This window comes from Ramularia collo-cygni (genome assembly GCF_900074925.1).
Source record: "Ramularia collo-cygni strain URUG2 genome assembly, contig: RCC_scaffold02, whole genome shotgun sequence".
Taxonomy (NCBI): Eukaryota; Fungi; Ascomycota; class Dothideomycetes; order Mycosphaerellales; family Mycosphaerellaceae; genus Ramularia; species Ramularia collo-cygni.
In genome coordinates this window covers 181689-205329 of record NW_019716256.1, presented here as the reverse complement: position 1 = coordinate 205329, position 23641 = coordinate 181689, and the positions used below count along the sequence as shown (strand labels likewise).

Below are 23641 nucleotides of genomic sequence, written 5' to 3'. Positions count from 1 at the left end.
GCCTGGTTCCGATGGTCTCGTGTACATGGTTCCTCAAAGCGGTGGAAGCGCTCCTCTCTTGTATTGAGATACCAATAGATTGTATATTAGCAGTTCGATTCGATTGGCATATCGATGGTTGTACAGCACACGCATAGAAAGCTTCGCTCATTACAGCCTCATTTGACGTTGCTTCCAAGAATTTGTAACACGTGGAGTGCGGCTTGCGTTGGTATGTGACGGTCTCGGTCTCTAATCTACATATATATACAGTACCACAAAAGCAAGTTCTTTGTCATTACAATCCCCGACGAGCGTTCAGACGGTCATGTCCCCGTATCAGTACGGGATCGATTCTCGGCAATCAATGAGGACAAAGATGATCTTCGTATCCACTTCTAAACGCGCAAGGCGTGCGAGTGAGAGCGTCTGGAAATTCCACGACGGATTCCACCATTGGCGCTGCCTTGAGCAGATGCTTTTCCATTAAGGTTTCCGTTGGCTGCTGCTCCGCCATTGACTATGCTCGATTGTTAGCTGGCAGTTGATAGGTGAGTGATATTGTGACTGCTGTGTGACGAACCTCCGAGATGGCCATTCGCTCCTAGACGGGCATCGCCGTTGGCGCTTCCTTGTGCTCCTACGTTTCCTTGAGCTCCTACGTTTCCTTGAGCTCCTCCGTTTCCTTGGGCTCCGAGGTTACCGTTGACGTTTCCTTGAGCTGCTGCGTTTCCTTGAGCCCCTACGTTGCCGCCGACGTTTCCTTGGGCCCCTAGGTTACCATTGACGTTTCCTCGTGCTGCTGCGTCGCCGTTGACTGTATCTGTCGTCAGCGTGTTGTTGTCTTGAGCTTCGTAGCGGGTAACAAACCTCCTAGGCCGGCTCCAGCTCCAGCTCCAGCGTTACCTCCTACATTCGCGCCGCCTTGGGCTCCTACGCCACCTTGAGCTCCTACGTTCGCGCCGCCCTGAGCGCCTACGCCGCCTTGAGCTCCTACGTTCGCGCCGCCCTGAGCACCTACGCCGCCTTGGGCTCCTACGTTTGCGCCGCCCTGAGCGCCTACGCCGCCCTGGGCTCCCATGCCACCTTGAGCTCCTACGCCGCCGTTGACTGAGTTAATCATTAGCTATGAATTGCGGCCATCTTGTGAGGAGTAACAAACCTCCAGCTCCGAGCGCTCCATTACCGTTTACGTTTGCACCACCATTGACTGGACAGTTGTTAGCTCTTGATCGCTCAATATCATGAGGATGTATCACATACCTCCAGCACGTCCTCCAGCATTGACACCTCCAGCACCATTCACACCTGCTCCCACATTTCCATTAACACCGACACCGCCTTTGAGCTGAGCGGACAAATCGGCGATGACATCAGCCACGCCTTCCAAACCGCCTTGTACGCCGGCTCCAAAATCAAAATTTGCTTGAGCGCCAATTGGCGTACCGAATCCAGCGGCAAGGTCAACATTGAGGTCAATGTCACCGCTGAGTCCAAGATTGCCACCGACTTCAAGGGCGCCTTTTGCAAGACCATTCAAGATGACACCGGCATTGGCGTATACTTGTACTGTAAGGTAGGCAGCCCAGTCCAGGATGTTGGCAAGCGACATTCCACCTTCGTAAGAAATTGGATGAGATGTGCCGCTCGCATCGATGTAGACACTTGGGAAGACGGTTGGGAGTTGTGCTGAGAGTTGTACACCGCCTTGCACATTGGCTTTGAGATAGGCGTCCATGTTGAGGAAGAGACCTGCGATGACGGCATCGACGTTGACTTTGGGGATTGCAAGCTTCAACGAGCCAGATGGTAGAGCACCGATGACCGTCGAGAGTGCAGCGCCGAAGGCTGGCGAAAGCTCAACAGCTAGGGCACCTGGCTGTGAGACAAAGCCGGGACCGGTCGACACGTCAATCTGGGCAACTGGAAGTGCGTCGACGGAGATGTCTAGTCCTGGGATGGAGCCTGATGCTGCTGCTACGGGCGATACCAGAACTTGCCTGTCAGTGCCAGGGGGCGTAGATCCATGAGAGTTGGATCCTTTAGGGTTGGGTCCGTTAGTATTGGGTCCGTTGGGGTTAGTTCCTGGTGATGATCCAATTGGGGACTTATCAGTTGAGCTTTCCGGAGAAGAGTTGCCGTTGGGAGGCTGCATATATGTTGGAGGTTTGGAACCAGGTGCAGTTGACCCGACAGGCGATGATTCCGTCGAACCTGGCGCGGATGTTGCCATGTACTTCGGTGGCATGGATGAAGTAGCTTTGACAGGCGAGCTCTGTGAGCTACCTGGCAGATGAGTCGCATTATTAGGTGCACCACCATATCCGGGTGGGCTTCCTGGACTACCGCCAGGAGGCGCAGCGGTGTTCTGGGGGCTAGCCAGTGAAGTGCTGGTGGTAGGAGCGTAAGAGAAGGTAGGCTTGACTGAGTCCAGGGGTACAGGTGTGACAAAGACAGAAGACATCTTTGGACTAGTTTTGGATTTAGATTTGGTAGACATGGTCGTCGAGTTCCGCGCTTCCGAGATGCTGATAGGAGTGTAGCTGCTTGTAATTGCSACTGGGGAGCTCAGCGAGCTGTTCATGTACCTCGGAGTGCCGATCGGAGGACGGGTCGAGACTGTGTTCACGCCCTGAAATGGTCGAGAAACAGTCACGGTAGATAGAATGGTTGAGGTTCTGGTAGACGTGATGAGGCGGGTTCCCGGAGTCGTGTATGTAACACCCGCAGAGGTCATCGTCAACTCCTCTAGGCATGTCGTTTCGTAGACAGAGGTGATTTTAGTTACACTCATTTGAGGTGGAGGAGCGGAAGTCATGGTGGGGGAGACTTCTGTGTTGCTCTGAACAGGATGAGTAACGGGAGTGTTGACGGGCACAGCTTTGCTCGTTGTGACGACCGATGGCTGTCCGACATTGTTCGTAACGGTGATTGTGACTACCGAAGTCATGTAGGTAGGCGAGTTGGCTGACGTGAGCGATGGGTGTTCACCGGTAGGCGTGGTCTTGTACACAGGCGGGGCGGGCGGGGCGGGCGGAGCAGAGACAGTCTGGGTCACGGTGACGGTCGGTTGACCTCCTCCAACCCCGCAAGCGCAGGTATGAGGGTCTACCTGGCGACGATCCAGCTCGATTGCGGCGTTGGAATTACCCATCAGGATGGCCGCAGCCAGAGCAGTTGAAATGCCCTTCATATTGACAAGTTTGTCTGCGACTTGTCGAGAATACTGTCAAAAGTACGAAGCGAATGGGAGTCGCGGAGATCGGAGACTTGACTCGAATGGGCGCTCGAGAGGCGCAAAGAGCGTGAGGTTCGCAAGGGAAAAGGAATAGACAACAGCGAAAGTAATGCGGGAAGTGGGGGAAACCAGAGTGCAAAGAAGACATTGATACTTATATCGCCTGCCGTGATTTCCACAGCTCACCATCATCATTTTCCTGAGTAGAATGACTTGACTCGATACTGTGAGTTCTGTTCCTGGATCGGCTAAGCACAGCCGCCGTGCCCTATGGTGAAAAGGAGTCGCGATGAGAGCAGAACCTGGATCCGCACCAGTGTAGGCGATCTTCGGCGACCTATGGGAGAGCATCGGGTATTCACATCGTGCCTGTCTATCGAGGATACAGTGCTGAGGGAGCTCTGCAATGCTGGATTGTCAAATTGTGCCTGTTTCAGTCAAGTAGCATCTTCGGTGACATCCATCGCGTAGAGGCAGTGCCGACGTATGCCCATCGGCCATTGGAAGATGACGATACCAGTACCTTGAAGGCGGTCTCAAGAGGTTAGCATGTGACAAAACACGAGGAAGGAATTTTCAAACTGTGTCTGTTTCAACAAGGTGATGTTGTCTAKGGGAGGCTGAGGTGAAGTGCCACGGCTGATGTTCGGGAGTGCTCGGAAGTATTCGTCCGCTCGCGTGGATTCCCCGTGGGAAGGTGCTCGACAATCTTCAAACATCTCGCTTCAACAATTGAGCCAATCGAACACACAGCCTTCCATTGTCAATGACTCAAAAGCCTGCAACTTCCCAACCATCGAAGAAAGAGTCAGTCAAATCCTTCCGGACCTTCTGGAACGAAGCAAAAATACACCCCAAAACACACTCCGAATGCCAGCATGGCGCCCATCACAGATCTATCACATCTCCTGAATCCTCTCGTCACACCCGCGCAGCTAGAAACGTGTTCGAGTCAACTCGATGGCGTACCAAGAGACCTGGAAGCTTCTATCTGTTTTGAAACATCACGCCTCATCCAAGCCGCCGGGATCTTACTCCATCTGCCCCAAGAAATCATCGCGCAAGCGATTGTGATTCTACAGAGATTCTGGTCTGGTCCAGATGGCGGTAGCATGTTGGATTACGACTCCAAGGTATCCACAATCCATAACTGCCATGTAGATTTCAAGACAACTGACGTATTGACCAGGACGTGGCCGCAGCAGCCATGTATCTCACAGCGAAACCTTCGGCCCAACCCGTCAGTCCCAGACAGCTTCTCACGTCATTCGCGTTTCTGTCCAGTCTCGCTCCGGGCGAACTTGCTAGATCCGACGCAGACGGGAAGTTGGGCGCCGAGTGGCAGTTCTCGGAGGGAGACTATGAACGGGCACGAGATCGGTTGTACGCGATTGAAGCTCAGATCCTGCGGACTCTAGGATTTCAAACACATGTTGCTCTGCCGCAGCCACTTTGCATCAACTATTTGCAGACACTGGATGCTTTCGGATCTCCTGAGGAGGGCTCAGCTGTGGCGAAGCGAGCGTTTGAGCATCTCAACAGCGCGCTTTTGAGTCCACAAATGGTATTTTTGACTCATCAGCCGCACGCGTTGGCTGTTAGCGCCATATATCTTGCAGCAAGGGAGGTAGAAGTCAAGCTCCCAGGGGTGGAATGGTGGGAGGTGTTTGATGTGGATCGGGAGGAACTCGGGTTCCTGGTGGTGGCGCTCAGGAGTGTTGAGGGGTTTGCTGCGGAGGAGAAACAGAAGTGGGGTCAGAGGAAAGTGCCCGTCACTGTGGAGAATCTGCGGGATGAGATTGAGCGGGCGAGAATGCTGGAAGCTGGAGCGGATGCATGAACGGCCGGTCTTCCAAGGACGAATCGTGCTGAGTTGGGACCTCACGTAGCTCGGACTGCAGGTCATTCCCGGCTACTGGAGAGGCACTAATTAACGTTGTGCTCCTTGGCTGCCGCTACCTAGCTGTGTGGCTGACCAAAACCCTTCCACGGCTTGGTGAAGGCACGCAAGTTCCCTATCGCGAGCAAAATGCTCAACGATTCTCAAGCGAGGAGACCCTGTTCAGCCAGGTTACCATGCTCATAGGGAAGCGAGCCGAAGGTCTCCAGCATCTGCAGTCTCAAGCATGAAACATCGATTGCACATGTGGTCAAAGACTTTTCGATCAATCAAGAGAGAGCGGAGCGTCCTTCTTTACTTGGACCGCCACTCGTCATCATGAGAGAATTACGCCTGGCTATTCTCATCTGAAAGAAAGAGCAATCCTCTGAGCATCGCAGATGTCTCGCTTCCACCTCTACAATTTCGATCCCTCCTTCTTATCAATACTATGCCTATATTCATAATGCCAATCACTTCTTGCCAGATCTGATCTTACGGCATAATTCTCCTCGGCATCTTCCAGAATCTGCATGTCGACGTCCACCACCGCCATTCCCTCCGCACAGCTCCCCAGTCGTGTTAGGGCGCCTGCATATGGAACGCAGACTTGCGAGAGGCCGGCATATCCTTTCCCCGGGGGACCACCTGCATTTGCGAAGACAATAGCTAAGAAGAAGGAGGTTAGCGTAGCATGGATGTGCGGATTGGTGAAAATACTCACCGCAGGTATTCTCAAAGGCCCTCGCCGTGAGCATACTATCCAGAAACAGCGCTTCGCTTGAAGGATTGATTGCGAGACCTTTGGGCGAGCAATCAGAGAGGGTCCAAAAGGTTGGGRTGATGAATAATTTGCAGCCCTGGGCTATCATCTCTCGGAATGCCTCTGGAAAAGCTAGATCCCAACATATCAACAATCCGACCTTGCCTAATGGCGTGTCGAAGACAGGATGTGGGTCTGAAGAGGATGAAGTAAGATGTAGCCGTTCAATATCACCCCAGAGGTTCTTTTTAACATATTTGCCTGCTATATCCCCCGTGGCGGTTATAAAGTAAGCGACATTCAAGAGGACTTCCTCTGGAGTTCCGGCCTTGTGGAGTTCGACGATGGTTCCTGGAACGATGTTGATGTTGCATTCTTTGGCTAGGGCGATGTAGTTGTTGAGGTACTTCTCCCAGTGTGAGCAGGCTTCTTTGAAGTTCTTGTCGTGTGGGAGCCAGTTTAGGAGGTGGTATTCGGGGAGTACTGCTAGAGTTGCGCCTTGTTGGGCTGCCGAGCGGATGAAGTTTATGGCGACTTGGTGGTTGCGGTCCATGGCCATAGGCTGGTGAGGGGTTTAGTAGGCTGTTGGATGATGCTGAGGGGATGGAGGTAAGACCTTGGGCCACATTTGTATAACTGCTACTCTGTGAACCGGTGCCATTCTTGAAGGTGATTTGGTGTCTTTCTTGGGTTTCTTTCTAGGTTATCTTGAATGCGGTGAAATGGGATTCGCGGATGATGAACAGACAAGCTCAATATTGAGAAAGCGTTGTTACGTGCACTTGCAAACAAAAGTCCTTGAGCCTCTTTAAGTTGGTCGTGAATATGTATGTACAGATCGTGTAGAAAGATGACACAACATGTGATGTCCTCGTCGCCGTCGACCCCTCATCGCGCTCTGGCGGGCTGATTGAAATTCTTGGCGGCGAATCTCAAATTCGAGAGGAAGTTCACCTCCAAGCCATCTCGTGATAAATCTTTCCCCGTCACTCTCTCCTCCCCCACCACACAGCGAAACGATGAGCGCACGACAGGGTCAACGGCCGATCGACGACGATTCCGATGTGGAAGAGGAGGCGCTCGCAGGACAGTATGGCGAGCAGGTGGGATACGAGGATGGCGCCGACTACGATTTGATGGGCGCGGGCGGCGCACAGGATTTGCAGGCGCAACTGGCGGCGGCGGCGACTCCACTGGAATATGGCGCGTCGATTGAGATGAAGACTCAAAGCTACGATAGCTACTGCAACTTGTTCCACTTCATCCTTAACAGCGACGGACCCGTGGACATTGAAGTGCCTTCGGTAAGTGTTTGGGCGGGACATTGATTGATATTGATGGGCAGGATGTGAGTACCTCTCAAATGGCTACTGACGGCCTCGCAGCGACAATACTACTGGGCGTGGGACGTGATCGACGAGTTCATCTACCAATTCAACTCCTTCTGCTCGTACCGCCAGCGCGTGGCTTTCCAGCAAGGCCAGCCCAACGCCGGCGCCAGCGACGATGAGGTCGCCCTCCTCCGCGAAAACCCCAACACGTGGGGATGCTATTCCGTCCTCAACGTGCTCTACTCCCTCATCCAGCGGTCACAGATTAGCGAGCAGTTGCAAGCCCGGAAGCGAGGAGAGGATGGTGCGCTATACGCCGGCGAGTACGGCAACCGCCCGCTCTACCAAATGCTGGGCTACTTCTCCATCATTGGACTGCTCCGCGTCCACTGTCTGCTCGGAGACTTTTCCCTCGCCCTCAAGACGCTTGATGATATCGAGCTCAACAAAAAGGCCATGTTCGCGCGTGTCATGGCCGCCAACTTCACCACCTACTACTACGTTGGCTTCTCATACATGATGATGCACCGCTATGCCGATGCTCTCCGCGCCTTCAACCACATTCTCATCTACGTCTCGCGTACCAAGAACTTCCAGAAGGGCGCCCAGTACGACAGCATCAGCAAGAAGAACGACCAGATGTACGCTCTGGTCGCCATCTGCGTCGCTTTCCACCCGACCCGCCTTGACGATACCATCCACACTGCGCTACGGGAGAAGTACGGCGAGCAGCTCACACGCATGCAGCGTGGAGGCCCAGAGGCACTTCCCATCTTCGAGGAGCTCTTCCGCGCCGCATGCCCCAAGTTCATCTCTCCCACACCACCCGATTTCGAGAACCCACACCTCAACCCCGACCCAATCGAGCACCACCTCAACATCTTCATGCAGGAGGTCAAGAACAACATCTTTGCACCGACCGTTCGCAGCTACCTCAAGTTGTACACCACCATGGATCTCACCAAGCTCGCGGGCTTCCTCGAGGTTGACGCAGACACACTTCGCAGCTGGCTATTGGTCAACAAGCAGCGCAGCCGACAAGTTAGGCACTCGGAAGGCGGTCTCTTGGAGGGTGATGTGGTCAACTCAAGTGATCTGGACTACGCGATGGAAGGCGATCTTATCCACGTTTCAGAGGCAAAGGTTGGCCGGAGACTGGTGGATTGGTACTTGAGGAACTTGGCGAGGACATACTAGATGAGGTAATGAATCTCGTGGAATGGATTGAACGCGCAATGCCAATTGCTGGTGAACGACACGAATCTCGGTGAGCGGAAATCGGCTGGCTGAGGTCGGCTCGGAGAAAGTGCTCATTGCGRGTGCCGTGGCGTTATGGCGAAATGAAAACCGGGAGAAACGAAAGCATGGGATGCATAGCCTGGCGTTTCGAGGAATGGAAGAAGAGTGGAGGGAAGAAAGTTGCTCCACGCTTTCTCTCCCGTAGAGGAGAACTGCCGAGCAGCAATGAAAGACGAAAGGATGAAAGCTTCAAATTCACATGTTCGCATTTCATTCCATCATAATCCTGTTTCAACCTCAAGATGCCACCCACACTCCATTCACACTACTGACTCCCCATAACGCATCCAAATCCAAATTCAATCCATCAAGAAGTCCTTTTCTGCCTCATAACCCACCCAATCACCTTTTTGATCCTCTCTCCCAATCGCGAACGCTTTGACAGTGAAACAGGTTCCTCTGCCCGACGCCTAACCACGAGTTGCTCATCCTCGGAAATATCTTCCAAAACTGTCACATAGCGCATCCATCTCGAACCGGCAGAAGGTGGAGAAGAAGAAGAAGAGGAGGAGGAGGAGGAGGAGGAGGAGGAGGAAGGAGATGATATCCGTCGAGAACCCCTTCGTTGTCGATGCCGAGAGCTGAAATCTTGAGATCGAGATGCGGGAATTCTACGATGGCGGGGTGAAGATTTTGCGTGGGATGATGGTGTTGGAGTTGTTTTGGCTGGGGGAACTCGGTAGGGTAAGGATTGCGGATGTGTTGATGAGGTGGTTTCTCCACTGCGATGATTGCGTTGATTAGAGCGAGGGGGGCTCGTCCAGAAATCTTGCTTCGGGACGATATAGGGCCAGGTGGGAGAAGGATTTGCTTGGAGGGTGTATTCTTGTCGATCGATTCGGATGGGTCGTGAAGAGGGGATGTTGCGAGGGGGGTGGTTTCTGGGTGTTGGAGGGGGGATTTGAGGGGGTGTGCTTCCCCAGACTGGTTTGTTTTTCTGCCTCTTGTTGTTGTTGTTGTTGTTGTTGTTGTTGCTGTTGTTGTTGTTTCTGCTGGTTGTGGCAGGGTAAGGGAGACTACTGCTGAAGTCTAGGGATGTTGGGGGTGAGGAAAGGAAGTTTGGTGGTGGTGGGGAGCTATTGAAGATTGAATCCAAAGAAGAGGAGAAGGTTGCATATGTCTCTTCCAATTCCGAGGAGAGGAGAGCGTATGCTTCGTCTTCTGATTCTCTTGGAAGGGATTTCTGCGGAGTTGATTTGCGAGGTGTATGGGATTCTTTGCGCGGATAGGCGAACAAGGGACGGACGTTCTTCTGCAGACTTTCCAGACTGGAGATTGTCCCGGCCTTTTCGAGACGTTGGTAGGATTTCATCGTGTCGTATTGGGATCGGGGAGCCTCTGGGATGTGGTTTGAAGTTGGGATGCTGAGAGTTAGAGCTGGACGCGTTCTGAGGCGGATTGCTGCTATTTCCGAGTAGCGGTCGGTGGGAATGGGATGATGGGCCATTTTGTATTATTGGTCGAGTGTCTCGGGAGAACGATGGTGCTGCTGGAGACTCTGGCTTTTCGGATGCATGTCTTTGGAAGGACGATGCCTTGAAGTCGTTTGCTGTTCTGCTGTCGGTGAGTGTGAGACATGCTTGTGGTGTGGACGAGTTGCTTCTGGTCTGATATCTGTATGTGAGACACAGAAACATTTTGAAAGTATTCGACGTAACGCATCGTAAGAGAGTGGCTGTTCCGATACCGTCCTGATCTTTCCCAGCATGGAAATGTCCAAAAGTATTTCGAGTCGCTGATTTGGCCTTGAATATGAGAGTCAAATGCCAGCGTTGAAATTGGCATACTGGCGATGTCTCTTGAATCTCGTTCTATCTCCAGCCAAGGTGAAGACATCCCAATCGACGGGACCAAAGTCATTCGATTCGCTTCAATTGGTATACTCTGTCTGTCGATATCTATTAGTCTTAGAATTTCATTCTATAGCCAGTCAACACTCAGCCCCCTTCTACACCATCATCACCTCAATTCCCAATTCTAACCYTCCTTATAGATATCATTATCGAAATTAACAGGGAATCGCTCCCGTCCCTCAGCATCCCTATTCACCCAAATCGCAACACTCACACCCGGAGTCTTGAAAACCCCATACCCTTCATCATCAATAACGACCTCTCCTTGTTCCCAACCCAATACATCAGTCCAGACTTGTCCCGCATGCATCTCCCCGACAGCCATTCGGATCTCATCGGGTCCCGCATTAGACATGATACAAGCCAATCCACTGGGATGCTCGGGCGTTCCTCTGCGGACGAAACCGACACAGTTGGCTTTGTCGAGGTATTCGTCTTGCTGGCCGTAGGCGTATAGTTTACGGGCGAGAGTCATGTCGGGGATTTTGTTCCCTGCTGCTGGTGGTTCGGGGGCGTCACCTTTGATGCCGTAGAGGTCGCCGTAGAAGAGACATGGGTAGCCGGCGTCTTGAAGGAGGATCGTCGCGTATGCGAGGGGTTTGAAGAAACCTTCTATCTTCGTTTCCATTGTCTGCCCTGGTTGGGTGTCGTGGTTCACTGAGATGAGAAGGGTTAGTATTGTCTTGGACAATTCCGATGTGGCTTACAGCCTAACTGGCTCGAGAGACGTCTTGCAGTTGCTTTATATGATTTCTTCCCTTTGACTTACTTACGACTGTCACAGCGTTCAATGGGTCGCGCTTGACTAGTGTGTTGTCAAAGACAGTCCTGAGATCCGCGTCCTCGSTCGTGCTCAAGCGGGAGAAGTTGTAGAGCAGCGGGGCATCGAACAAGGAGAATTTCCGGTGCATCTCATCCAGCCATTTTGACATTGCCTCGGTGTCGTTCGTCCAAAACTCGCCTACCATGAAGATGTCGTCGCCGCACTCTTGTCGAACGTGTTCTACCCATTCATTCGTGAAGCGTTGCGAAAAGTGTTGCACGGCGTCCAGTCGGAACCCCTTTAGACCGACCTCCTTTGTGACCCACGATCCCCAATTCTTCACATCTTCTTGTACTTCTGGATGGCTGTAGTCTACATCAGAGAACATCATGTAGTCGGCGTTTCCTGGAGGTTGTATTAGTACAGAAGTGATGTGGTATGGCCTGAGAACAAACCTTGCTCGTCGTCCACACTCGTGCTCCACGACTTTCCCTCGCCCTTCAACCTGTATATCGCCTTCTTCTCGTTCGCGGCATTATAGTCTGTACCCGAAAAATGATACCAATGATACTTTTGCGCGCTGTACTTGTCTCCTCGACCGGGAAAGTCGAAGCCTAACCAAGCAGAAATCTCGTACGACTCGGAGACCTCCTTGTTCCTATTATTCTCGTCGCATTCCACTGCATGGGCCTTCTCCTTCTTGTCAGCTCCGGCTTTGTGGTTCAATACTGCATCCCAGTATAGGCCAATGCCAAGCTCTTTGGCTTTGGAGGATAGAGCAAGGAGTTCATCTTTCGTTCCCCATTTGGTTCGAACGCCGCCTTTTTGGTCAAATTCTCCGAGGTCGTAGAGGTCGCTGGTGGTATTAGTCTGTGGCTACACAGATCTGTGCAGAATCTCACTAACTAGATGTCGTAACCATTTCCTTCAGGACTACTGCCTTTACAAGCCGGAGGAAGCCAGATGTTGTCAATGCCACATGCTTTGAGATTTGGCAGAGCTTCGAGAAGACGCTGCCAATGTTTGCCGTCGGCTGGACAATTCCATTCAAAGCCTTGCAAAAGTGTGGCGTTTTCCGGCATGATAGGTCGGGTTGAGATGTGAGATGAGATGAAAGCAGGAGAATACAATGATCAAGGAAGAATATGTTGAGGACTTACCCTTCTACCTACATATCGTTATCGTTGTTGGCTGCAAATGCTCAACCATGTGAAATTGGGCGCAGCTGGGCGACTCGTCACATTCCTGGAGAAACCGGTTTCGTGGGTGGAGTCCGCCAGGCGACGTGGCATTGCATCTCATACACCCCGGCCACCAGGGTCGCGGTGGAAGGCAAGCATGCTTCAATTCTCACTGTGATAAGCATATGTTCTCTGCGATATTGTTGTCGTGTTCACCGCCAAATCTTGATGAGAACATCGAGACCTGAGAAAAGCCTCGTCACAAATCGGACCTAGGTCCGACCAATGATGCGCCTCGACTTGACTCTCGATGCATCGGAGTAAAAAGAACCAACTAGAAGACCACATCCTAGGAGGATCTTCCGTCGTTGCAGGCGAGATGTACGTGAGAGAGGGGCGTCGATTCGTTATACTCCCGCTGCGTGGACATTTCTCATTTTCAGCATATGGCACTAGGCTTCTCTCCTACGAGCGAGCGTCGTTCTTCAGTTCGCTATCCTACTCGTAGTGAGACCCGACTATCCACACGAGTGTTGACTCAAATATGTGTAAAAAACGCTGCGGAATGCCTTCTCGACCACATCTGCTTTGCGAAGTCTGTCTCCGTAGACACTCAAAAGTTGAAGCATGACCCAACATGATTGCTGTCCCTGGACGATAGGTATGCATGTTTGAGACCTCCAGCTAAGCAGAATCCTTCGTCAAGTAAGGCGAAATGCACATTTGAGTGCCTCGTTTCAACTCTATGCGCTCGAGATTTCTTGCGTGAAGTTGATGTTGCCGCTGCCGCGCTGCCCATGGAGCAGTCGGATGCACAGCTTTGTCCAACAAGGAAGGGCGCAGATGGTTTTACGGCTAGCGGCCATGAAGGTCAAGTTCCGCTTGCCGTACTCCAGTCCGCATCTGATCCGCGTCTGGTAAGGCTCATCCAAGTAGTACCGGCCCGCGTCCGGAATATTGACTCTCGTTATGTGCAAAAGTCACATGCGTTATGGGAATGCCTTTTCGCAACTATGCAATGGTCCGGACAGTCCGCCCCTTTTCCGGTGTTACTTTGATGAGGCTCCACGCGATTCCCTAAGATAATGAACCAGAAGATCCATCTAGAGGCCGTTACATTAAGGATCAAATATCGTTTCCCGTGGAGACGGATTAGATCTCTTATGACCAGTCATCGCCACCGCCGCCTTCTTCACCACCTCCATCGTCGTCTCCTTCCCCATCATCGAAGTACTTTTCGGCATTGTAATCGTCACCCATATCGCTGTCATCTTCAGAGAAATCGTTGTCAGACGGTGCCTCAACACCGTCTTCATCGCCATCTCCATCCTTGTCGTCATCATCGTCGTCGTCGTCAGCGGGAGCGTCAGCGTCAGCACCCTCATCAAATCGCGCGAGTTTGTCGATGCGCTTCTTCTTGAGGAACGCGAGATTCTTGGCACGTGCCTCGCTAACCACCGTTGGATCATCACCGTCAGTGGCAAAATGAGCGAGTTCTGGCGGAAGGATCTCCCGGACTGGAGGAATGTTAGCATGTGAATGAGGAGTAGTGGAGTAAAGGATGATTTACTGAGTGGCACGTTGTCGAGATCCGGCTTTTCGCTGTGAAGACGCTTGGCTTTTTTGTAAGAAAAGGTATTGACATCTTCGAATGCGTTGAATGTCGAGGCATCACGCTTTCCGGTGGCGTCCCCAAGATAAAAGGGACTGTTGCGTCGGTCCTCGTTCGTTTCACGCATGATTTGAACGAGTTTCTTCTCGAAAGTGGTGGCGGATGGTGCCATGTGCACGTTCATAGGCTGTGGGGGGGGGGGGGGTTAGTAAGTAACTTGTGTGCAGCATTGAACCACGCTGGATTCCTCCTGAACTGAGACTCGTCTGGGCTTCTCTACTCGGCATCGACTTGTTGATGAACCCAGGAGGCCTTTCTACCAATCGCACATCATCATAAGAGCGAGATATCTTTCCCATCCAGATCAACGGAGAGATGCTCCGGTGTGGTATGATGCTGTGGCCAGCTCTCACCTGGAATAGTCTACTACTGATCGAACAGCGTCTTGTGCTCATCAAAAGTCGACACCGAGCAGATAGATGACACGAGCCAGAATATGGAGAAGGTTCAGTGGTCGGTACAAGTACTCACCGGGAACATTGAATTGGCCCAGTCATCGGTCTGGTAGGAGTTGAGCGCGACTTGGTCCTCGAGAGCCGTGTCGACATCGAATGGAAGAGCTTGTCCGTTCATGCGGCCGACCCCGGCGGGGCCTCCGCCGCGTCCACCGCGAGACATGTTGGTAGTGAAGGTTGATGTTTAATGGTGATGTGGTTGTGGTGGTCGTGGTGCTGCTGCTGCTGCTGCTGCTGCTAAATCGGGAAGGATGATGAAAATCGGAGCTGCTTCCGCTGATTGGCTAATTGGTCACAATGGAAAAAAAAATAGTGCAGGCAAGTTAGCCGAGCAGCCTCATTTCCCTCGACCCTTGGACATAACACGACTTCTATTCAGACGTCAGTTCGGATGCCAACATCTCCAGCTCTTCGTCGCATTTAAGCACTGCGACTAGCTTCAGAGTCCGTCCAGCATGTGCCTTGATCTAGATGCTGTGCCGACGTTGTCGACCGTGGATGCAAAACGCCCCGACATCTGACATTCACAGACGAAGCATACCCATAGTCAACCTCTGGATCTCCTTTCATTCCAAGTTCGGCCCTTGAAAAGCAACCTCGTGCTTGGACTGAAGAGCTCATGCATGGGACGATATCAAGATATACTGAAGATCAGCGCGGTTATTCGTGGCTCCGATCACCTCTCTGGATATTTCAATCCCCTCTACTACTTCGTCAGGCGAGCATTATCGCGGCAGATCGTGGTTCGATACTCATTCTGCTCTTCTACAATGCTACAGGTTGGTTGTGATCTGTCTTAAAAGCCGGATCAATGGTCGTTGCAAAGCTACCTATGGCTCGCTGTCTTTTCAAGAGCGAAGCTGTCAACTTTCGCACATGTTGCGAGGCCACATTGGGGCGCGTACTCAATGAAACGTTTGTGGATGTTAATCGTGTGTTGAGATGGAAACTTGGAGTTATCTGAAGGAAGAAAGGCTAGAAGTGAAGCGCTTTAGGGTTAGGGTTGGGGTAGTGACAAAATACTCGGAGCTGACAAGATTATGGGGTATATCAAGTTTGTACACGCGAAGGGCTTCCTCTCACGATTGAGAGATATCTTTTAGCCAAACGAGTCGTACAAGGGTAAGCACGCTTGCACTTTCTACACTTGCGACGAGTTTACGTTGTCACAGAAGTCAGCTGGAATAGCTGTCCCCCACATGGTCTAAGCTGGGCACACGAAGCGATGCATGGAAAGCGAAAGATATGAATCACAGTGGTATCAGGCTGCCTGTCAGAATACAAAGAGAGAAGCATCCATCGACTCACCCAGACTACGAATATCTAAGCGCGTTCGTCGAGGTTTGACTTTGTATAGAGGGCTCAGTTGAACGAGTCAAGAGCTGGAAGGTCGACCATAGTAGCGACAAAGGTACATCGTAGCGATTGGATCAACCCGTGTACTCTTAAAATCCTTTTGATAATAGATTGATCATGCTTACATTGCCGGTCGTAGCCATCGATGCGGAGCGTAAGCTATAGCATGCCATGGCTCTTAAAGCTCTTTCAATGATAGGTTTCCTAATCATGAATGATCGACAGCAATGTTTAGCCCACGAAAACGATCACTATGGTCGTGATGAATGTCAGAACCCGATGCCAAGCTTTCGGGCTTTTGACTTCACTTGAGCTTGGCCAAGACCAAAATATACAAATGTCGATGGAGCCACAACACGGCTCTACCATAGCAAGATAAGCGAGCAGCTCTCGTCAGCGAGCCCTCTTATACGTGGCATAGAAATTTCGGGCCTAAAAGATGTGAAGTTGACGAGCAATGCTCAGTGAGATTCATCCGGGAATATAGACCCATCTTCGAAATTTGCGGGAATTTTCCTGCGAGCTCTCTGCGTACGAACCACGGGAAAGTCTCGGATAGCATTTGAGCTTTTTAGAGGTGGGGCGCACAGCCCCGCAGAGGCCGTCCTTTGGCGGCTCTTGTTCGACATCGCCCATAAAATTCTGGCCCGCATACTTATTCGCTGCCAGCTTTCCGGCACCATCGTCAGTAGCTCAGGTTGTACCGAGTCTGTCTAGGGCGCTTGGTCTAGGGGTATGATTTTCGCTTCGCATAATCTCTCATCTGAGGACTATACGACATTGTGAAAGGTCGTGGGTTCAATTCCCACAGCGTCCAGTAAACTTTTGTCGGTGCAGGTGGCTGCCACCTAATTTTTGTCGATTTTTGGGGAACCCGGAACAATTTCTCACCTTTTTGGGTACCGCACCCTTACCCCCTAGCCCGAGGCCCAAAAGGCCACTCGGATGTAGCTTACGAACCTATCATACGCTTTGAATCGAGTCACAGTACTGTCCTCTACATTTTTGGAGTTTTTTGGCCCACAAGAATTTTGGRCTATATGGCCCTACATGGTCATCCAACCGTCCGGAACAGGCACGCCCCTTATTGCCAATCCCGAATCAATTTTCAGTCAATCTTAGCCATAAAATGCAGCATGGGTATTGAGGTGTAGCAGTGCCTGCACAGTAAATTCTACATCTCGCTATATTCAAAATCCTGCAGACCGAATGGGATTCACGTTACCTCTGCACCACCACTAACAACACCTCGATTCAGCAAAGGAAGCCAAGGCTGTTAATCTCCAAGGTTCCATTCTTATGAGCGGGCAATGCCGACTTGTGTAGGAGATTGAGAGGTGTACCATCAGCTGTCTATACCTTCATCTCTTGCACAGACAGCTTCAACCCGTCGGGCATGAACTTACAGCTGAACAGAGAGTTGAACTGTTGAAGGACGAAGACGCAAGAGCAGCAGTGTAAGAGCCCATGTCGTGATTGAGTGAATCCAATCTAGAGAGATGCCCCCCGTTTTGGAGATGGTTTTGCAGCAATGGCAAAGGCTAACGTTCGTTGGAAACGCCTCTTCCTCTTGGAGATAGAGTATCTCAGCGTAGGTCACTCCTTTCTGTCCTGTATACAGAGTCCTCATCCTAACATCATCCTTTCTGGAGAACACCAAACCGGTGACGCCACCTTGTAATCTTCCACCGGACACCCTCTCACCACAGTCTACGTTCTCGTGACTGATCAGACGCTATCCCAAGCAAAACGTAGTCATGAAATGTATCAGCGACTGCTCAGACTGTAAGATGGATTCAGACAGGAAGAAGAGATGGGATCGCTTTAGGGAAACATTGTCTGAATGTATAGAAAGGTAACATTGAGCATCTCATTTCCGCCATAGTCGATCAACAGAATAGAGGTTGGTTTGACCAAGTTACAATTGACAGCTGCACCCCTTTCGACTTTTGTAAGCCCATCGTGCTTTCTGAACACAGATCAGAACCGTCGGCAGGAGCATCGGACCCAACATTCTCAACTCCTTCCGAATATCCTCATCACCATTCTGGATACGACCCGACAACATCGATACTACACCTGAGCTCTTCAGTCCTCATCAACACAGCCACCTAGGCTCGTATCACCACGAGTAGCCTACTACGAAGAGCACAATCATCCACCTTCGAGACACTTCCAACATCCATCGATCCTCAGCACTCTACCCTTCAGAGCATGGTACACAAAGTCCCAGTCGTAATCTACTCAGCTCCAGAACCCTACCCACCACCAAAAGTAGAACTGGACGGATACGGACGTCCCTACACCTACGACGAGGAACCCGAAGCGACAAGCAAACCCACACGCCTGACCGACGAAGTCCGAGCAAGGATTGGTACAGCACCGCCGGGATATGAATGGAAAGTCGAACCTTGGGAGCCAGCACCAGACGATCCCGAATTCGAGAACCCTATTATCAAGTATCGAGTCCGAGCAAGACGTTGTTCGCAATTGCCAGACAAAAAGTCCCAAAGCTTGCAGCTTGAGAAATCTTCCTTCGATGGATTCGAACCGAAACGCATAGTAGCGAGAGTCGGCCAGCAGATACGACTTCAATATTGGCAGATTTCAAAGTTGGAAAAGCATACCTCGCAAAACAACCTTCCAGATTTCATGGAACTCGAAGGACTTGGTCACGATTTGAAGGAGAGGCATTCTTTCAACGCTGTGGATCTTCCCTTTGGATTGCGATTTCTAAGTACCCTTTCTCCATTGCCCTTGGAACGGAAGATTTGCAACGATTACAAAGATAAGCAGAAAGAGCCTGATATACGCTGTACCATGGGAAAGAGAGAAATCGGCACCATTCGTTCGGCAAAGGGTGGATCTTGCTATGTACTCTGCGTTGCCGAACGGGAAACCTCCCTGGTCCAAACAAAGGAGTCTGGAAGGTCAAAGTTGTGGCGCTTCTTTCCAACCAGTATAGGAGATACTCCCGGTCCATGGCAATGGGAGTACATGTCTCATGAATGGAGCCTCAAGGACTCGCTGGGGGATACTGCCAAGCGACTCGCGAGATTCGACAGCTTCTCCCTTACGTTTGAGCATGGCTCCAATCTGAGCGATGCCACGCGCGAAGAAGTTCTGCTCTCTGTGATTGCCATTTTCGATTGGATAGCGCAATTTCGGAAAGAGGCTGAGAGGCTTGAAGCGGAACGACAAGAGAGAGCTGAGATGCATGCTGAGGCTGTTGAAAGGGGATGGGGAAACGGCCTGATGATGGGGGGTATGATCTAGAGGCAACGACATGTTTGTCGACCATGATGCCATTGAGAACATCACCTGTGTAGAGTATAATGAATCCGAGATGCTGGTAATTCTTGATGATTGAAGTTCACTGCATGTGATTCTCTACATCGTAATGGCATTCCCATCCAAGCTATCAATTTTCCCCGTCCAGTAATTGATCCAATTGAAAATCTCCGTGTGCCAAAACAATGAGTTCTCACGATTCAACACCCAATGGTTTTCATCCGGGAAAGTCAAGAAGCGACTCGGCACTCCCAACGTCTGCAGAGCATTGAACATGGCAAGACCCTCACTCACAGGAAGCCGATAGTCCAATTCGCTGTGCACGATGAACTGCGGCGTGGAGAAGTTGTTGGCGTGCGTCATGGGATCCCATGCCATGTAGTTGGACCTGCCGGGTTCTTCCCAAAGGGTCCCATTGAAATCGTGCTCCGTAAACCAGAGTTCGTCTGTGCTGTAGTCGGCATATGTAGTTGCCACACCATCGTGGCAGACGAGAGCTTTGAATTCTTTACCCAGATCGTGGCCTTGGATCCAATTGGTCATGTAGCCTCCGTACGAAGCACCGGCCTCGACGGCATTGCTGCAGTTGACGTATGGGAGGTTATCACAGATATATGTGTGAGCGTTAACCAGATCTTCATATGGCCAACCTCCCCAGCGACCTTGGATGCGGTCTGTGAGGTTCTGTCCGTACGAGGTGGATCCTGTTGGGTTGGGTCCTATCACCACATAGCCTTGATCGGCCCAGGTCTTGAGGTTCCATCTGTTGCTCCATGTGTTGCCGGTGTAGCCTTGAGGACCGCCATGCACGTAGAATACAAGATCGTAGACTTTGCTGGAATTGAAGTTCTCTGGGTAGATGATGATGGCTTGTTGCGCGTCACCGAGAGTTCCGTTGTACCAGAGAAAGTCGACATCCTCGGGACCCAAGCCCGCGAGATTGGCATCCTTCTCGTTTGACTTGTAAAACCACTTTGTATCCGCGGATGGCGTGACAGTGTAGAGCAGGTATGACGCCCAAATCGCATTGGAAGAGACGAGAGCGTCTCCATTGGGTAGCACGAAAAAGTCGGAAATGGAAGTAACGTCGGTAATGTTGGTGGGCACGTAATCCGCAGCAGCATCAACAGGCAAGATGAACAATCTTGTGGCGCCGATCCAATCAGCGGCAACATATAGTTCATCAGAAGACGGACTCCATTTGATCGATCCAGCAGAGACATCCCAATCACCCGCAACAGGAGAGATCTGGCGAGAATCGACATCCGCAACGTAAATCTTGCTGYGGTCGGACTCATACGAAACACCATCCTGCTGGTAGAAGGTGATCTTCTTGCCATCTGGCGACCACATTGGAGCGCCGCTCGCACCCTTGGCAGCTTCTGGAGCAGTGCTGTTTGGACCATTGAGGTTCGTCGCAACGGAGGAACCATCGTGAGCGACAAGGTAGAGGTAGCTGGCAGTGTAGTTTGCCTTGGGAAATTCTGGAGCCTTGGTGAGGAAGACCACCTGGCTACCGTCTGGAGAAAGATCATAATCTCCACTGCCACCAAATGGCTGCACCGGCGATTCTGGTCGTGTAACAGGAGCCTCCATTCCCTTGAGAAGGTTTGTCATCCATCCGGTAAAGTTCAAGCCTGAGGTGCCGTTCTTGAGAGACCCAGAATAGACCGCGAAGCGTTCCTGAGCGAGCCAGGTATCCCAGTGACGGACGTAGATGCTGTCATAGAGTCGACCAGTGGTGAGTGGAGTGGATGCAAGCTCTGGATTGTATGCAGAGCCATTGTTGGCATATGCGAGGCAGTTCAAGACGAAGTTGATGTCTCCAGATTCGGTCTGAACAGCCTTCAGTCCGGAGTAAGGCGCTGGAAGTGAGGCCACGAGCTTGCTGTCAAGATTTAGCATGCAATTTTTGTATTTCAACAGCACAACAAGACATACCTCGTGATGGGAGAATCTGCCAGATCTGCAGTCCACAATGAGACTCCACCAGGATTCACATCATCGCTCGTATCATTGATATACAGCACGCTGGTATCAGTTGGTCCCACCCACACAATCTCCGAAGCATCGCTCGAAAGATCAAGGTCCGAGATCTCGCCTGTGGGGATGTTCAAGATCTTCCRCACAGTGCTTGCTTCATGAGTTTCGAAAGAGTAATTTGTTGAGGTGTACACCGCCCACTCTCCGCTTGGATTGGGAGATGCTGCACTGTAGCGAGGGGCAGAAAGCATAAGTCTGAGAGATATATCAGTCAGTATAGCTCACCGCCTGAAGAAAAGGTAGAAGAATGGACGTACTCAGGCGTGATGCTGTGCACAACGGGCAGCAATGCCGCCGTGACAGCCGCGACCCATCCCATCGACATCTTTGCAGGATGTGAAAATGAGGATGATGTGATGATGGTAGCAACAAAAGTTATTATGCTACCTATATGCTTGATGCCTGCATCACTAATGATGCACTAGCAACTCACGATGGCTACGGCGTTACATCCGCACGTGCAGCTTTCATTATTTCATTTCTTGCCGTGACGCAACTTGTACGCCGATCGGACGGACATGCACCAATGAGGAAGGTGCCTGACCTATCCAGAATTGCCAAGACTCAAGAGGATAAGGCGGTACCAAGATCGACGCTTGAACTGGTAAAGCTGCGACAAGCTCAGGCCCGATGACCGAACTCCGAGTTGAGAGAGCGATAAGGTACCTAAGGCTGCGAATGAGAGAGGGGAGCAGTGCCGTGGGAGTGACATTTGGTGCAGGACAACCAGAGTTGTATTGTATATGTATCGGAGTAGATTTATTTCCATCTCTCCGTTGCTTGGCTGAGACCATGTTAGCCCGTTGGTCTCTAGACGTTTTATTCCCTTACGATGCCGTTGGGATGATGTAGAAATGCTTTCATGCGGAAAGCTCTCTTTTCCAGTCCTCTCCTCTGAGGCGAATCTCTTAAATCATACAGGAAGGTAAGGTAGCAAGGTAATGCAACAAGGTAAACTGTACAACCTCCTCCTCCACACTTACGCATCTCTACCAGAAGCAATACTCGACTCGCCTCTCGTAGGCATGTTCCTCAATTGTAACTCGCTCTCAACCAACTTCCACCTCCCAATGGACTTATCCTTGTGTACATGCGTGCGACGACTGTTGTGGACTTGAACATTGGGCGTCGCCTCCAGCATCTGTAATTGTTCCGTCTCGTGCAATTTCTTCGGCGCTTCTTTAGCAGCGAATGCATCGTACAGGTCATTGAGCGTATTTGCGTGCTGGAGTGAAATGTCGGCGACGCGCTTTCCTGTGAGTTGCATGGCGCGTTTGAGGATCTGTGTAGCATAGTCAGTGAGGATTCGAATCGAATCTCGCTTCGATGGGAACGGCATACCGCGAATTTGACACGAGGATCGTTTAGTTTGAAAGCCATGAAGAGTTGACCGCGACCAGATGCCAAGGCCTGTGCAAGCTCAATCCTCAGCGACTCTGGATCACGCTCTGCAGATGGAGTCTCTGAGATGCTGTCCAGAATCGCCTTCTCCTGTTTGCCGTTCTCGACCACAGCAGCGCCAGACTTGTTGGAGACAATTACGCCGCGAGTAGAACATTCATCTTCCTCGCTGAAAGTCCTCGCATTGCAAATCTGCAACACATCTCGTCCAGCCTTCTTCAGAGTCAGAACCTCCGCAGTGATATTGTGCAGCAGAGCCTCCCAGTCCTCTCCCTCAAGTTTCACCTGCTTCGGCGGCATGAATCTGCAACCCTCATTAGCCCTCACCATCTTATATCCCACCGCCAGGTATCATGTCTTCTTTACTCACCCAACATACTTCTCCCCCTGATCCGCCCTCTGCGTAACCCAAGCCTCACTCCCAATCCTCTCCATCCCCTTCCAAGTCCTCGAAACCACATAATTCTTATGCGTAGTCGGATGCACCACCGCGGCAACCTTTAAACGCCCCTCATTCTGCGACTCATCATTCTTGACCTGTTCATCAGGGCCCGCCTGTCTTATCGCTTCCAATTGTTTCTCGCGCGCGAGTTCAAGTCGTTCTTCCGCGGCTTTGGATTCTTTGCTACCGAAGAGTGAGTCCTGGATGCGTTTGTAAAAGGGCTGCGAGGAGGCGTTTCGGGGGTTGGAGGTGCTGAGTTGACGGGTGGATTGCGCGAGACAGGCGCGGCAGATGTAGGGTTGACGAGCAGTTTCCGTGGCGAGGCTTAATGCCTGCCCGGTGAGTCGTGCGTTTCGCATAATGGGGTGGTGTGTGATGGTGGATGGTGAGATTCTGAAGTTCATCAATGGAGGATCCATCTCAAGTTCGGCGCGCGAGTCATGATTTCAGGTGAGCTGGATTGGCATGACTTTTCGACGGCTTCAAAATTAAACATCAATGCAGAGCGCGACTCTCATACCGCTCATGATGCCACGATGCAAAGGCAATTGGCAAATCGAGGAGAGTCGAGAGCTGGATGTATTCATTACTCAAACACATGACAACCATCCCCCTCAAAATACATGGAATGGAACCTGGTGACATTCATCTACAATTGACTACYATCGCTTGCTTCTTCACACATCATACTTCAT

General features: G+C 51.3%; 10 protein-coding genes and 1 non-coding gene; 4 read left to right on the top strand and 7 right to left on the bottom strand.

The window, feature by feature from the left end:
• Positions 1 to 377: 377 nt before the first annotated feature.
• Positions 378 to 3172, bottom strand: RCC_01590 (uncharacterized protein; the record flags this gene model as incomplete). XM_023766884.1 has 5 exons in its annotated part: positions 378 to 499; positions 563 to 796; positions 850 to 1089; positions 1142 to 1189; positions 1243 to 3172. The coding sequence occupies 5 exons, from the start codon at positions 3170 to 3172 to the stop codon at positions 378 to 380; spliced, it is 2574 nt and encodes an 857-aa protein (XP_023622652.1).
• A 923-nt stretch (positions 3173 to 4095) lies between these two features.
• On the top strand, positions 4096 to 5057 carry RCC_01589 (related to cyclin; the record flags this gene model as incomplete). XM_023766883.1 has 2 exons in its annotated part: positions 4096 to 4350; positions 4407 to 5057. The coding sequence occupies 2 exons, from the start codon at positions 4096 to 4098 to the stop codon at positions 5055 to 5057; spliced, it is 906 nt and encodes a 301-aa protein (XP_023622651.1).
• Positions 5058 to 5514: 457 nt separating this feature from the next.
• RCC_01588 (related to carbon-nitrogen family hydrolase) lies at positions 5515 to 6520 on the bottom strand (the record flags this gene model as incomplete). XM_023766882.1 has 3 exons in its annotated part: positions 5515 to 5765; positions 5821 to 6421; positions 6476 to 6520. The coding sequence occupies 3 exons, from the start codon at positions 6518 to 6520 to the stop codon at positions 5515 to 5517; spliced, it is 897 nt and encodes a 298-aa protein (XP_023622650.1).
• A 358-nt stretch (positions 6521 to 6878) lies between these two features.
• Positions 6879 to 8387, top strand: RCC_01587 (probable Eukaryotic translation initiation factor 3 subunit L; the record flags this gene model as incomplete). XM_023766881.1 has 2 exons in its annotated part: positions 6879 to 7163; positions 7245 to 8387. The coding sequence occupies 2 exons, from the start codon at positions 6879 to 6881 to the stop codon at positions 8385 to 8387; spliced, it is 1428 nt and encodes a 475-aa protein (XP_023622649.1).
• A 409-nt stretch (positions 8388 to 8796) lies between these two features.
• Positions 8797 to 9936, bottom strand: RCC_01586 (uncharacterized protein; the record flags this gene model as incomplete). Its single annotated transcript, XM_023766880.1, has 1 exon — positions 8797 to 9936. The coding sequence occupies one exon, from the start codon at positions 9934 to 9936 to the stop codon at positions 8797 to 8799; it is 1140 nt and encodes a 379-aa protein (XP_023622648.1).
• A 530-nt stretch (positions 9937 to 10466) lies between these two features.
• On the bottom strand, positions 10467 to 12187 carry RCC_01585 (related to alpha-amylase; the record flags this gene model as incomplete). XM_023766879.1 has 4 exons in its annotated part: positions 10467 to 10999; positions 11112 to 11510; positions 11561 to 11961; positions 12012 to 12187. 4 exons carry the CDS (start codon positions 12185 to 12187, stop codon positions 10467 to 10469), a joined length of 1509 nt encoding a protein of 502 aa, XP_023622647.1.
• Positions 12188 to 13447: 1260 nt separating this feature from the next.
• RCC_01584 (uncharacterized protein) lies at positions 13448 to 14576 on the bottom strand (the record flags this gene model as incomplete). XM_023766878.1 has 3 exons in its annotated part: positions 13448 to 13803; positions 13857 to 14085; positions 14430 to 14576. The coding sequence occupies 3 exons, from the start codon at positions 14574 to 14576 to the stop codon at positions 13448 to 13450; spliced, it is 732 nt and encodes a 243-aa protein (XP_023622646.1).
• Positions 14577 to 16485: 1909 nt separating this feature from the next.
• On the top strand, positions 16486 to 16586 carry tRNA. One transcript has 2 exons: positions 16486 to 16521; positions 16551 to 16586. It is a non-coding gene; the product is annotated as a tRNA-Ala (tRNA).
• Positions 16587 to 17983: 1397 nt separating this feature from the next.
• Positions 17984 to 19045, top strand: RCC_01583 (uncharacterized protein; the record flags this gene model as incomplete). Its single annotated transcript, XM_023766877.1, has 1 exon — positions 17984 to 19045. One exon carries the CDS (start codon positions 17984 to 17986, stop codon positions 19043 to 19045), a length of 1062 nt encoding a protein of 353 aa, XP_023622645.1.
• A 114-nt stretch (positions 19046 to 19159) lies between these two features.
• Positions 19160 to 21428, bottom strand: RCC_01582 (related to Probable dipeptidyl-peptidase 5; the record flags this gene model as incomplete). XM_023766876.1 has 3 exons in its annotated part: positions 19160 to 20948; positions 21002 to 21298; positions 21361 to 21428. The coding sequence occupies 3 exons, from the start codon at positions 21426 to 21428 to the stop codon at positions 19160 to 19162; spliced, it is 2154 nt and encodes a 717-aa protein (XP_023622644.1).
• A 654-nt stretch (positions 21429 to 22082) lies between these two features.
• RCC_01581 (uncharacterized protein) lies at positions 22083 to 23305 on the bottom strand (the record flags this gene model as incomplete). XM_023766875.1 has 3 exons in its annotated part: positions 22083 to 22385; positions 22445 to 22808; positions 22875 to 23305. The coding sequence occupies 3 exons, from the start codon at positions 23303 to 23305 to the stop codon at positions 22083 to 22085; spliced, it is 1098 nt and encodes a 365-aa protein (XP_023622643.1).
• Positions 23306 to 23641: the final 336 nt, after the last annotated feature.